At 27.6% G+C, this 14274-nt stretch overlaps 2 protein-coding genes across 2 annotated transcripts; one reads left to right on the plus strand and one right to left on the minus strand.

Moving 5' to 3' along the window:
• Positions 1-2535: 2535 nt before the first annotated feature.
• On the plus strand, positions 2536-3609 carry LOC119688751 (ATP-dependent DNA helicase PIF1-like). The gene is made up of 2 exons (XM_038103417.1): positions 2536-3259; positions 3425-3609. The coding sequence occupies exons 1-2, from the start codon at positions 2536-2538 to the stop codon at positions 3607-3609; spliced, it is 909 nt and encodes a 302-aa protein (XP_037959345.1).
• Positions 3610-12710: 9101 nt separating this feature from the next.
• On the minus strand, positions 12711-14268 carry LOC119689429 (longitudinals lacking protein, isoforms H/M/V-like). The gene is made up of 4 exons (XM_038104258.1): positions 14233-14268; positions 13748-14159; positions 13400-13652; positions 12711-12797 (listed from the first exon to the last, which is right to left on the minus strand). The coding sequence occupies exons 2-3, from the start codon at positions 14082-14084 to the stop codon at positions 13471-13473; spliced, it is 519 nt and encodes a 172-aa protein (XP_037960186.1). The 5' UTR covers positions 14085-14159; positions 14233-14268; the 3' UTR covers positions 12711-12797; positions 13400-13470.
• Between the last annotated feature and the right edge of the window lie 6 nt (positions 14269-14274).

Below are 14274 nucleotides of genomic sequence, written 5' to 3' on the forward strand. Positions count from 1 at the left end.
AAACATAAATATATATAATTTTACATTTTAGTGTTAATTATGATATATGACATATTTTGACTTATATCATTTATACAAAAGTAAAACTAAAAGTTCTACGTTAATTATTTAGAATTAACCACAATTAATTTTTAATTAAATTTAATGAATTCCGACAAAATTTGCTTATTTCTGTGAATAAGAACATTCATTCATCTATTCTTTAAAATCTAGATATTTACTGATATTACAAATTATTATCGATGCATTTATAAATAATTGAAGTAAAACTAATAAACTTTTATTGTCACTAAAATCGGCGCAATCAATTCTATAATTCAATATATCTGTAGTTATTTTACGTTTTGAACTTTTCTGTTGTATATAAATATTAAAAACGGCAAAAAAGTCTGAAGTAAAAATTGAATAAAAATACTTTGTAGGCGTTTCTGCATATAAAGCAAACATTAAACCAAGATAAACTTTGCAATTGTCTGTTTCAGACAATCTGTGATTTAAAAACTCCTACAGGTCAAACGAAGACATCAATTACTTCGGCGCAAGGCAAAGGATATACGTTAAAGAAGTACCCACTACAAAAGCAAAATCTGAATAAAAAAAATTATGCATTACATGCATATTGATGCACTGCATCAAGTAACCTCTCAATTTATGTGCTTATGCCATTTAAACACATAAAGCGAACTATCCGAAATAATTTCAAAATAAAAAAGAAACAAATATGTCGATACTCATAGCAGTCGCACATGCTCCTTCCTCGTCATCATCCATTGAGGCGCTTATGCACTTCATGCGTTGATTGTTTTATTATGATGATGTTAAATTACAATAATCCAGCAGTTGAATCGTAATCGCATTTGTGTGGGTTGTCGTCATCATAGCCATCTGTGCCTTTGGTAACTGCAACTGCTCCGGCAGCATAAGGAAAGCAGCAATCTCATTGCTATGCTGTTCCATGTTTGCTGTAGCAATTCAACAAAAGAAATTTTAAGATTTCTATATAACTTATTTTTTTAGTACATAACACATGCATATTTTTTTGTCATTATCTACTAAAGATACGGTTACGCTATGGAAGATATCTCTTTAGATATGATACTCTTATAATTTTAATATCGAATTCGTTAAAGTTCATAATTTTTCTTTTTAATAATAATATTTTGTGATATTAAAAAGTAAAATCTGAATTACAAACAAATTGCAATCACTTACTTATTATATTTGTTTTTTTTTATTTATATAGTTTTTCGGCGTAACATAGGCTATTAAAACATTCGATATTAGTTATAATTTTAATTAAAATAATAAATTTAATAATTTCCGTTTCAAACTGTCCGACAGTTTGTGTGTGTGGGTGAATGATACTGATTTTTTTTTTATTTTTTTCAAATAAAAAAAATTTATTACATTAGCATAGATTTCAATATATTTGAAAAATTAAACTGGATATATATACATTTGCTTAATAATTAGAATAGAGGAAAAAGGTATTTTTCTTATTAATTGTAGCTGTGCTTAAAGCAAAAATGCCAAGATTTAAGAATTGAATAAACAACAAAATATTTTTGGGCAATACGCAAGAACTTTACTTTATTCGGAAGTTCCAACATATTTCACATGGAACAAAACTTTAAAAAAGTGGCAGCCACGTAAACGAGGTGTTGCAGTCAATGGTTATCCAGGATTATTTTCAGCAAACACACTGGGTCGTTTATATACTGTTCATCCAAAACAACGAGTGTTTTTTTTTAAGACTGCTTTTAATAAATGTACGCGGTCCAACATCGTATGAGTATTTGAGAACTGTCAATGGTCAGCTATACAATACATCTCATGATGCATGTAGAGAATTGCAATTGCTGGAAAGCGATAATCATTGAGACATTACGCTCCGGCATGCAGTATTAAGTTCTTTTCCACATCAAATTCGTCAATTATTCGCCATATTGTTGACAACATGTTTTCTAAATAATCCCAAAGAATTGTGGGAAAAATATAAATGCTCAATGAGTGAAGATATACTACATAGACATAGAACAACAAATCATGACTTAAATATTCAATTCAATCGTGAAATTTATAACGAAGCTTTGATTATGATCGAAGACTTATGTTTACTTATATCAAATCAACCACTTAAATTATTAGGATTGTATTCGCCAAATCGTTTGGCAACTGATATGCAGCGCGAACTTCAGTATAGCTCTGAAGATTTGGTTGAATTTGTTACATGAAGCGAACAAATGTTTACACACCAACAAAAGCTCATTTATGATCGGGTTTCGAACGCAATTGCGGCAAAAGAAGGCGGCTTTTTTTTTCTTGGATGCACCAGGTGGAACTGGAAAAACTTTCTTAATTTTAGTCATTCTTGCAAAGGTTAGGATGCAAGGTAATATCGCTTTAGCACTTGCATCATCTGGAACCGCTGCGACATTGTTAGATGGTGGTAGAACAGTCCATTCGGCACTAAAGTTGCCACTAAACATACATTCATGTGAAAATGCACTATGCAATATAAAAAAACATTCCAATATGGCTAAAGTACTTCAAAAATGTCACATCATTGTTTGGGATGAATGCACAATGGCACATAAGTATTCATTGGAAGCATTAAATCGAACACTTAAAGATTTAAATGCCAACGATAGACTTTTTGGAGGCGCTTTAATTTTATTGGCAGGTGATTTTAGACAAACATTGCCAGTTATTCCACGTTCAACCTATGCTGATGAAGTCAATGCTTGCCTCAAATCATCTATTTTGTGGCGAAATGTCCATATATTGCGACTTACCGAAATCATGCGTGTTGGACTACAGAGGGATTTAGCTGCAGAACTATTTGCCAAACAATTGATGGATATTGGTAATGGAAACGTAAGTCTTCATGAAAATACGCACTTTATTAAATTGCCAGAAAATTTTTGTAAAATTGTTAATTCGAAAGAGGAATTAATAGAAAGCGTATTTCCTCACATATATCAAAATTATCAGAACCATCAGTGGCTTCAAAGTAGAGCGATTCTGGCTGCCAAGAACTTAGATGTCGATGAAATCAATTCCAAAATTCAAGCTATGCTACCTGGTAATTTAATTTCGTTAAAATCCATCGACACAGTGGTAGATGAAAACGAGATTGTGAATTATCCCACTGAGTTCTTAAATTCGCTTGATTTGCCAGAACTACCACCACACAATTTAGTTTTAAAAGTTGGTTCACCAATCATTTTATTACACAATCTAAACCCACCAAAATTATGTAATGGAACAAGATTAGTAATTAAAGGAATTATGGGGAATTTAATTGAATCAACAATATTAAGTGGAAAATTCAGAGGAGAAAATATATTGCTTCCACGCATACCAATTATACCAACCGATGTTCCAATTCAATTCAAACGATTGCAATTTCCAATTCGTTTAGCATTTGCGATGACAATTAATAAATCTCAATGTCAAACATTAAAAGTATGTGGACTGAATTTGGAAAATACATGTTTTTCGCATGGGCAACTATATGTTGCATGTTCCCGTGTTGGAAAACCTTTTGATCTATATATATACGATCAAAATGGCTTAACAAAAAATATTGTTCATGATTTATTTTAAGATAACATGTTATCTAAACGTGTAATCTAACGAGCCAATAAATAAAATATTAAATAGGTCTGAACTATGGACCTGAAAATCATATTATATATATTTAGAATTAAATCAAGAACGCAAGAAACTATTAAATTCAAATTCATGCAAAATTGTTATATTATTCTGTTTAATGAATTATTATTATTTAGACATATTGAATTAATTGCTGCAAGTTAATTGCTAGACTCATTAAATTTGATGAATGTTACCAATATATGAATGAGCTACAATTCAGTTTGAGCAATGAAGCGTAAAACGAAACATTGGACCACTAATTTTAAACAGCAAAAAACACAAGCGCAAAAAAAGATTTAATGAAATAAGTGTTATTTAACACTTACTTTGTGCTCAATGGTCGTTTGTAGATTCTTATCCAAATGCACCTTTATATATAATTTGGGTGCCATCCAATTTGGCACGAATACGTTTGCCTACGATCTCTGCTGAAAACACTAAATCTTCTAAAATAAAATACACAGCAGTTAAACTACGCGAACGGATTATTGCACCGTCTTGTTTTTACGAAAACTTTGTAGTTACTCGTTCACTATCTAAGTCTTTACGGTGCTGATATAACTCTTCCTCTTCAAGTGGTCCTTGCAAACCCTTATGAAATATATTTCTCATCCACCAGAAACTCCATCTCGAAAATATATTAGCGGTTGAGTAGGGATTCTTTGGGCGTTCAATTTTTCTTCTAGTCCGATTGATGTTAAATTTCTTTATTTACAGTTACGTTTGATTATGATAAACCAAAAATGTAGTAATAAATTCGAAGTTCAAGAAATGAAGATAACCGACACGAGCACCACTCAATATGGTGAATGCAACAAAAATTTTTTAAATCGTGAATAACAGTAAATAGCAATGCAAAAAATTTACAATATTTTTTCAATGTTACAACAAAACTTTATAGACAATGTACGGTAATTATGCGTACTCGTTCTCGTATTCGTACAACAGAAATTATTTTCAAATAATTCCTTATCCTTATGCAAATCATGCAAAATTGTTATATTATTCTGTTTAATGAATTATTATTATTAAGACATATTGAATTAATTGCTGCAAGTTAATTGCTACACTCATTAAATTTGATGAATGTTACCAATATATGAATAAGCTACAATTCAGTTTGAGCAATGAAGCGTAAACGAAACATTGGACCACTAATTTTAAACAGCAAAAAACACAAGCGCAAAAAAAGATTTAATGAAATAAGTGTTATTTAACACTTACTTTGTGCTCAATGGTCGTTTGTAGATTCTTATCCAAATGCACCTTTATATATAATTTGGGTGCCATCCAATTTGGCACGAATACGTTTGCCTACGATCTCTGCTGAAAACACTAAATCTTCTAAAATAAAATACACAGCAGTTAAACTACGCGAACGGATTATTGCACCGTCTTGTTTTTACGAAAACTTTGTAGTTACTCGTTCACTATCTAAGTCTTTACGGTGCTGATATAACTCTTCCTCTTCAAGTGGTCCTTGCAAACCCTTATGAAATATTTTTCTCATCCACCAGAAACTCCATCTCGAAAATATATTACCGGTTGAGTAGGGATTCTTTGGGCGTTCAATTTTTCTTCTAGTCCGATTCATGTTAAATTTCTTTATTTACAGTTACGTTTGGTTATGATAAACCAAAAATGTAGTAATAAATTCGAAGTTCAAGAAATGAAGATAACCGACACGAGCACCACTCAATATGGTGAATGCAACAAAAATTTTTTAAATCGTGAATAACAGTAAATAGCAATGCAAAAAATTTACAATATTTTTTCAATGTTACAACAAAACTTTATAGACAATGTACGGTAATTACGCGTACTCGTTCTCGTATTCGTACAACAGAAATTATTTTCAAATAATTCCTTATGCAAATCATGCAAAATTGTTATATTATTCTGTTTAATGAATTATTATTATTTAGACATATTAAATTAAGAGAATGTTTTTATTTAATTTGTATGTTTCGTATTTTTTTTCATAGTAATGAAAAATTTTTATTGTGATCAGAATAAAAAAAACACTAAACAAAATAGATAATAAAAAAAATAATTACTAAAGCTTTTAAGCACGTGTGCAAATGTAAACAAAAGAAACTTTTAATAGATGTTAATGATTGGGTTTAATAAAACTAAAAACTTTTTTTAAATGTAATATGCTCTTTAAACATTCTGCACATATTTAAGTATTTTAAGAAATGTGACAACATTGCATTTATGATGAAATCCATCAAATTATGTTTGTGTATGTTTATGAGAGAACAAATAGTAGAATGAATAAAAATTAAGCAAGAAAATATATTTTCTACAGTATAAGATAAATGCATACGTAGAAACACACATATATATGATACATATGCATACAGAGAAAAAGCACGGAAAAGTAAATAAAGTTTCGGAAAGTAAATTTATAGAAGACAAAAAAAAAAAAAAAAAAAATCTTAATTTATGTTTAAATGCCCTGCAATATTTGAATGTATTTGTTACACAAGCAAAATACACTTACAACACTTAGCACATCGCAAATTGAGAGGGAAACACATACCAAAAAACCATATGCTCAAAATCGCATATAAAGTTTCGTACAAAAACATCAAGAAACCGAAACTGGAGAAGAAAGTATGTCGCAGAGCAATAAAAATAAAACAACAAAAAAAAAAGACCATAATAATAGTGCCAGCAAAGATCTTTGGTATTTCAGAAATTTTTTTTTATCTAACCACTAAGTTATACATCAACCCCTAAAACTTTTCCACTTACGAATAATTAAGTATCTCATTAAAATGGCGAATATAAAAATATGCAAAAACATATATATACGTCGCAAATATTGAAGTTTATACTAAGAGAAACTGTTTAAATCTATACAATTTAATACATTGAAAACATAATTACACTAATAATTTATGTACTAATTTGGACTTGATGTCACTCATATTTGGAAAATGTGTTTCCTCTTTTTCCCCCCCCAAGTCGAAAACTGTACGTATTTTACATACACATACGCACACTAAAACATCACGAAAATATGAAGAAAAAACGACTTCGGACGAAAGTTAGACTTCGTTTATATTCGTCACCAACGTCGTTGTTCCACCGCCGTCTTATTGATCGTTGAAAAAAGAAAACTGTTCGAATTTCACACTTTTTCAAAATTAATAAAAAATAAAAAAACAAAAAAAGTAAAAAAAAAAATACTTTGCAGGAAAAATCAAAATGGCCGCAACACTTTATGTCGAAAAATATTCAATTTAAATAATTTTTAAAGAAAATTAACATATTTCTGTTAAGAATTTTATAAATTTAATCAAAAATTTATTTTCTATTATGGAAAGTTAGGCAGAAACTGACGCTAATAAAACATGCCCAAAAGTACTTATGTAACACAACTATTGATTGAAATTTATTTCACTAATACGAATTATTCATTTCAAATAAGGGAAATCCACTATTAAAGTTAAATTAATTATTAAAATTTTCCATTAAAAGTAAAATTTTTGTTCATTCTTAGCTAAATATGCTTTATGTTAAAAAAAACGTATACACACTTTTCGGAAAATTACTCCATTTTGAATTGATCCCCAGTAAATGTATTCAGTGTTTTTTTTTATTTTTTGCTTTTAATCAATTTCCAAAGATATTAACGTACACGAAACTTAAACATTAAACCAATATCACATTTTAAAGCAAAGCAATCATTATATATATGTTTAATTATACAATTTATCAACTTTGAATTAAAAAAAAAAATTTTTTTTTTTTTTTTGCACAAAAACCCAACAACACGGAGCAATAAAAAATCATAATAACAAAATATACGGTGTGTAGAAAATGTGGATTGTGTTCATTGGACACCTAATGTTGGTATGCTTCAACGAAAGCTCTGAAATGTGTAAGAGCGAACTGCGACATCTTATAGAATTTATTATTTTTGCCATAAACAAAAATATATTAAATATTTCATATATATTTAATATATATGAAATATATTAAATATTAGAATATTAATATTAAATAAAATCGAATTATTAAAAATTATTAAACCAGTAAACATTAGAATATTGAAGTTCAAATATTAAAAATTAAATAATGATAGTACTCAATTAATTAAAATAAATTGATTAAAATTTCTTATATACCAGATATTCTTATACACAATATAACATGTATATATTTTATATTATAATTGAATATCGAACCTTGACCAACCATCTATTAAATAACAATTGAACTAAAAGAACTTAACTAATACATCGCAATTATAATCAAACAAAATTACGTATTTTAACGTTTTGTATATCAACCACAAAAAAGCAACATAAACCTAAATATCTAAATATTATAATCTCAAATTTTTAATTCATCAGATTCATAATAAAATATAAATCATTTCCAGATACAAGCAAAACTAAAAAATGGAAACAAAACAAACCAATCTTGCAATTTCATCAATCACAAACAAGGATGATTCAACAAATCCAATTCATACCACTAATCCTCCACCAATGCCAATGTTAAACTCATCACATCATCAGGATGCAGAAAATGAAATAATAACCATATGTGGTAAGTATCACAAATCCCAACATTATCAATATCAATATTCTATTACAAATCATAAAATATCTTTCATAAATTACTAAATAATAATAATCTCATTACAATATTATAAAATTAATTTATACATAATATCATTATAATATTCTTCACATTAAATATCAAAATAAGTCCTAATCTAGTTGGATATATATCCACAAAAATTCTAATGTTAATATGTATTCGAAGATCTATTACATATAAATCATACATATACATCTACCAATATCTATACTCATCATAAAATTAATTTAATCCATACTATTTTATAATATATTCTATCAATCGCATGAACTAAATAATTAATAAAAATGTGTTTAAATAATAGAAAAATAATAATACACCTTATTAAAATCAATATTTCCAGATTCAGACACATCTATATTCCAACTGCATGACACAACCTCAGCATCATATCATCCCCTAAATGCTTCCATTGACAATACCTCAATCAACACAAACAAACGTAAAAAACTCAACCAATCAACAATCGACACACAAACAAGAACCATAGATGCACCACAAACAAATTTATCATCAAACAAAGCATATTAGAAAAAAATTATTCAGGTATATTATCGCATAATTATAAGAATACCTTATTCATCAACAATAACAATATTTCTTATTATACATCAGATGATTCATCTACCCTATCTAACCTAACAAATAATATAAATACTCAGGTGGCAAACGTCTTAAAACCACCAATACTTTCATCTACCAAAACAAAAATTAATATTTCTTTTCTATTCATTATGTATGTAACTGAGAAAAATGTTAATTTTATTGATAACTGAATGTGTAAAAAACTGTGTGATTGGTAATGACTCTGTTGACCGTAGCGTGTAATTAATTAGTGAGAAACATTAAAACAACAAATTCGTTACTAATTAAAATTCAAATACAGTAGCTTTATACGCTGTCACCGAAAATGTCGCTTTGGACAGACAGCAAGACAGACACACAACCTTTTTAAGAAATTTGAATTACAAATACTTTAAGGCGAAGATTTTAATTAATTAATTGGACACACTTTTCGATATGCCAAAAACGACGCATACTAAGTGGCTTTTTGCTCTTGATACACTGAATACTTCCCACACTGTTTTTGGTTAGACCAATATGCAGCGCGGTACCGGCCAGATTGAGCATTTAAGTCTCACTGACAAAAGAGTAAAAGACTTCTTAAAGTAACCGCAACATCTTAAGCATAAAATATGTAGTAATTCTATTTAAGCGCAGTGTAAACTTAGCAGCGGGAAACAAATTAAAATTAATAAATTAATTTTTTAATTTAAATATGAACAAAGTATGAGTATATATAGTACGAGTTTGTAGAACGCATAAAGTAGTTGTTTTACAACTTCAATAATTACAATATCAGGTCATAATCATAAAATCTATATAAATGTATTTTTAAATTTTAAAAATAATGTATACTTCGATCATTAATTATTATTTAATAAGTCTTTTCGTTAAATAAGATTAATACAATTCAAAAAAATAATCATAAGTAGTAATCATAAATAAAATATTATTAAAAAAAAAAAGTCAAAATTATTAAAGCAATTTTTCTATTTCTTACAATATGTTAAAATTTTTATTTCTTAAAGTGAGTTTAAACGATCAGATTGGTTTTTTTTTCACCCTATTGCAAAATTAGACCAACCTTGGTCAAAATTTTCGACAGAAAGGAAGTACATTTTTGCCACTGAACAATAAATTAACACAACACAAGTGCAAAATAAGATTTAATGAAATAAATAACACTTACTTTGTGCTCAATGATCGTTTGTTGGTTCGCAATGGTCGTTTGCGGGTTGGTTTTGGCAAAATCTTGCGTTCTCCTATCACTACAACATGCTTTCCAGAGAACTTTTTTTTCAAGTTCACGCACCAAAATTGGCTGGCGATAATAAAAAAAATCTCAAATAATATAAAACGAGATTTCGGGAGTGCACAAAATTTTTTTATGTGTGAAAATTTTGCTCAAAAAATCCACAGTAAACTCGTAACAAATGCAGAAATAAAAAGTATGCGACGCGAGTGCTAAAAAATCTACAGTAAACTCACGCTAATGTCGGAAACAAAAAAGTACGCGACGTGAGTGTAAAAATTAATAAAAATTCCTGCAATACATAACACCCGATAACAAAGGTGTTTGCAGCGAATTTTAATTATCAAGTATCCCAAAAAAAGGGAGAAAAGTGACATAAAAATTAAAAATCTTAAAAGTAAATTAAAATTAACAATCAAATTGTGAATTTGTGTTGGAACATAAAAATATGTATAAATAAAAATATACAATAACTACATTAAAGTACTTCATGTACAAGTTGTATTTCAAAACATAAAATAAATTAAAAGACAAATATTCCGGTACACAAAGTGGTACAAAGTTTTTAAAAAAAAGAAATATTTTTAAAAAAAGTGCAAACATATTTACAAAACCTTGCTATAATTAAATTAAAATAAAAAAAACCGGGTACGTTGGATTAAGAAGGTAAACAAAAATATTACGTAAACAAGTATTAAACAAATGTAAATTAATTCTTACAAATTGTATAACAAAACAAATGAACAAGAAATAAAAAATAAATTAATGTAGTTTAAAAATTGTATTACTTTTAACCGAAAAACCGGAGAACCGGAAATCCGTATTATTATCATCGAATATATAATTAATATAAAAAAAATCTAAACCGAAACGCAAACGATTTCTTATAAATTGACAGCAGAGCTCAATGTTTAGCACAAAAAGCTACTGTAATAACACCTAACCGGTGTATAATCATAGAAATAAAAACTTGTTTACAAATTTTTGAATGTATAAAATAACTTCTTAGTCCCGTCAACCAAATAAAAGCCAAATAGTATTTAAAATAAATGAAAATTTTTAAAATTATACTAAAACAAATCTTATAAAATTAAAAATTGCTGAAAAATATAATGCATGCGTATTTTTTAACAAACAAATTTTACAAAATTATATGCTAAAATCAAAATGTACTAAATGTACAATATATAAGAAAAAAAAAGTACATAATTATTTCAAAATCATAGTTTTATAATGTACATAAAAAAAATACAATATATACAACAAACAAAAATATGCCTACAGAAATTAATTAACGATTTGATTTACTGCATTATTCACGCTTTTACTAACAAATTAAAGGTGGTGGTGTGTGTGCTTGTTGTTTTTCTCTAAATGAGTATTATTACATATTACTATCTAAAACAAAAACTTTTTGACTAATGTAATAATATATTTTAGGCGTATTATACATATTTTTTTAATAATATTTTATGGAACAATTTTAACACACAACACTTTAAGCTTTAAAAATTTTACACATAGAAAATGTCTTGAGACTCTCTAATAAATCTATGGAGCAACAAGAATGGGAACAATACTGTTCTGTTGCTTTAACAATTTAATTGTGAAAAAAAAACCCTATTTTGTTTAATAACAACAGATTTATAAAAAAATATATGAAAAATGCCTAACTATATATAATAAACTATAATTTTCACAATATTTAGAATTTAATTATTTTTAATATGAATTAATGTCTCTAATATCGTAGACCGATTTTTTTTTGTTTGTTTTTAATTTTTAATTTTTAGTTTCTTTTTTTTGTGTAAATGAAAAGTAAAAAAATATTGGCAAGTAAATATATATATACAAACGAAATTTATGATTTTAGATATTATGATGAGAATCAGCAGTAAAATACAAAAATTCAATAATGTGAATAGCATGTGTAATATATATGTGTGTGTATGTGATGAACAATTTAATATATCTAATTTATTTATTTATTTATTGTCTAGTAGGAAGCAGTGTTAAGAAAAACCAAATCAGCACAAAAATTAGATTCGCTTTAATTTATATAGTAGAGTTTTTCAAAGAAGAAAAGACAAGTAAGTTTTTTTATTTTAAACACAACAAAAAATATTTTACAAAAATCTACATAATAATATTAACACAAAAACAACTAATTTGGAAAATAATTTTAGATTTTATAAATAAAAGCACAGCTTGTCTTTTCTTGTTTAAATATATGTTTGCTTGTTTTTTTTCTTGTAGTTTAAATAAATTCTCTTCTTTAATAACATAAGATACTAATTATGTAAAGCTTTTTGAGCACGACATATAAAATTCTTTCAGATATTCTATTTAGCAATATATTGTAAATATTAAGGCGATTTTTTAAACTATTAAATTTTTATAATGCGTTACATGAAAAATATTTACTTCTTTAGTAAATTTTTTATATAAGTTTCTGGCTAACTTAACTATGTTAATCTTCAAGTATATTAATTCTAACGTTGTTCAAAATTACAGATCTTATTAAAAAAAAGTCCTGATATCTATAACTAACTATATATTTTATTTGTCGTGCTCGGAGCCTTTGTTCTTCTTCTTTGAATGTTTCGTACTTAGAACTTACCTTGTGGGTCCCGTTGCTGTGCATCTTGTGTTGTCAGTAACAATTCATCCTGAGATCTATCATGTTGCCAGGGTGCGTAGCCTAAAAGAAGAAACGCGTGTTTAAAAATTTTGAAATGAACATATATCCTTAGAAATATGTATTACAATAAAATTTCAAGTCATTAAACTACAATTTACTTGTGGCATTTTATATTATACGCAAGGCTTAAATAATTTAAATTACATTTCATTTATTTAGATTTTTGAAAAATCATTGATTAATTGTTCAAGTATATAACTAACTTATTAAATTATTTGTTAAAATTATATTTTATGTTCACTAATATTTCGATTACATTCTATGGTCTTTCTTCAGGATACTGATAGATTATAATATAATCAAGGTACTGTACTGATTAGACTACAGTCAAAAATTAGTGAAAACAAAATATATTTTTTTTATAATTTAAAAATTGTGCATTATTTAAACAATTAACAAATTAAGCTCGTCATTAAAACAATAAATTTAATTTTGTTGTAATATAAAATATAACGAAAGAAACTTGTTTTAAATAAAAAAGTTAAAACAATAAATTACAACTACAACAAATTTTATATTTAATTTTAAGACTTTTTGTAGAATGTTTGGGTAATTTTTTATAGTGACTTAAAAATTTTACTACATAAAATGCAATTATTTACCTTGACTAGATCCTTCTCCTCCTTGACTTGTACCAGCATTATGATCTAAATCATCCATACCCATTTCTTCATCATTGACCTGAGGTTGCTCCTGTAGCACCTACACTCATTCCTGTCGATAATGCTGTTGATGATGTCGAAATTTGTGCGGCAGCTGCTGTTATAGCGCCAGCACCAGCTAATTTTGCAGGCTGCTGAAGTAATTCGGATTGATTAGATTGCATTTGAGAGGAGTTTGAGTTGTCATGAATATCTGCAAATGAAATAAATAAATATTAGGTTAACATTCATATTAACATTATTTAGTCATTTAAGTAAAATTGATTTTTTTTTATATAATATACATACCAGTCATGGCATTTTCAATGCTCCTGCGCTGAACTTTTCGTCGACGTCTTGATGGACTAGAAGAACCTTCACGTGATGCAGACAAATCTTGTGAATCCATACCTGATTGTCCAACACGTGCACGTTTGGTTTGTTTTAATGTATAACCAGAACTTAATTTGCTTGAACCACCACCGACACTACCAGGTATGTTTAAACCCCGATGATGTTCAGGCTTCGGTGCACCAGTGCGATTATCGGATAAACCTTTAATTTGCAATGACTCAGCAGCTTTTAATAAAGCCGCTAATTGATCTTGCGAAATATTTACTTCGCCACGATACATATAGTCCATCATTGCGGTCAACTCCTGATACTTAACATCTTTCAAAATTAGAATAGGATGTTTATCATATTGTTGTTGAAGTAAGGTCTAAAAAAAATTCATAATGATTAATTAAATATATACATAGATGTTATTTGTTTATTATATATTTAATACTTACTGCAAAATATGGACTACATGCTGATAAAACAACTTTGTGTGC

The sequence above is a fragment of the Teleopsis dalmanni genome, chromosome X, assembly GCF_002237135.1.
Source record: "Teleopsis dalmanni isolate 2A chromosome X, ASM223713v2, whole genome shotgun sequence".
Taxonomy (NCBI): Eukaryota; Metazoa; Arthropoda; class Insecta; order Diptera; family Diopsidae; genus Teleopsis; species Teleopsis dalmanni.

Excerpts from the sequence above, each read along its gene's own strand:
- LOC119688751 (XM_038103417.1), top strand. The coding sequence starts at position 2,536 with ATGGCTAAAGTACTTCAAAAATGTCACATCATTGTTTGGGATGAATGC. Across the intron at positions 3,260-3,424 it reads TCTAAACCCACCAAAATTAT|CATTTGCGATGACAATTAAT; the intron begins GTAATGGAACAA and ends CAATTCGTTTAG.
- LOC119689429 (XM_038104258.1), bottom strand. The coding sequence starts at position 14,084 with ATGATGGACTATATGTATCGTGGCGAAGTAAATATTTCGCAAGATCAA. Across the intron at positions 13,653-13,747 it reads CATTGAAAATGCCATGACTG|ATATTCATGACAACTCAAAC; the intron begins GTATGTATATTA and ends TTTCATTTGCAG.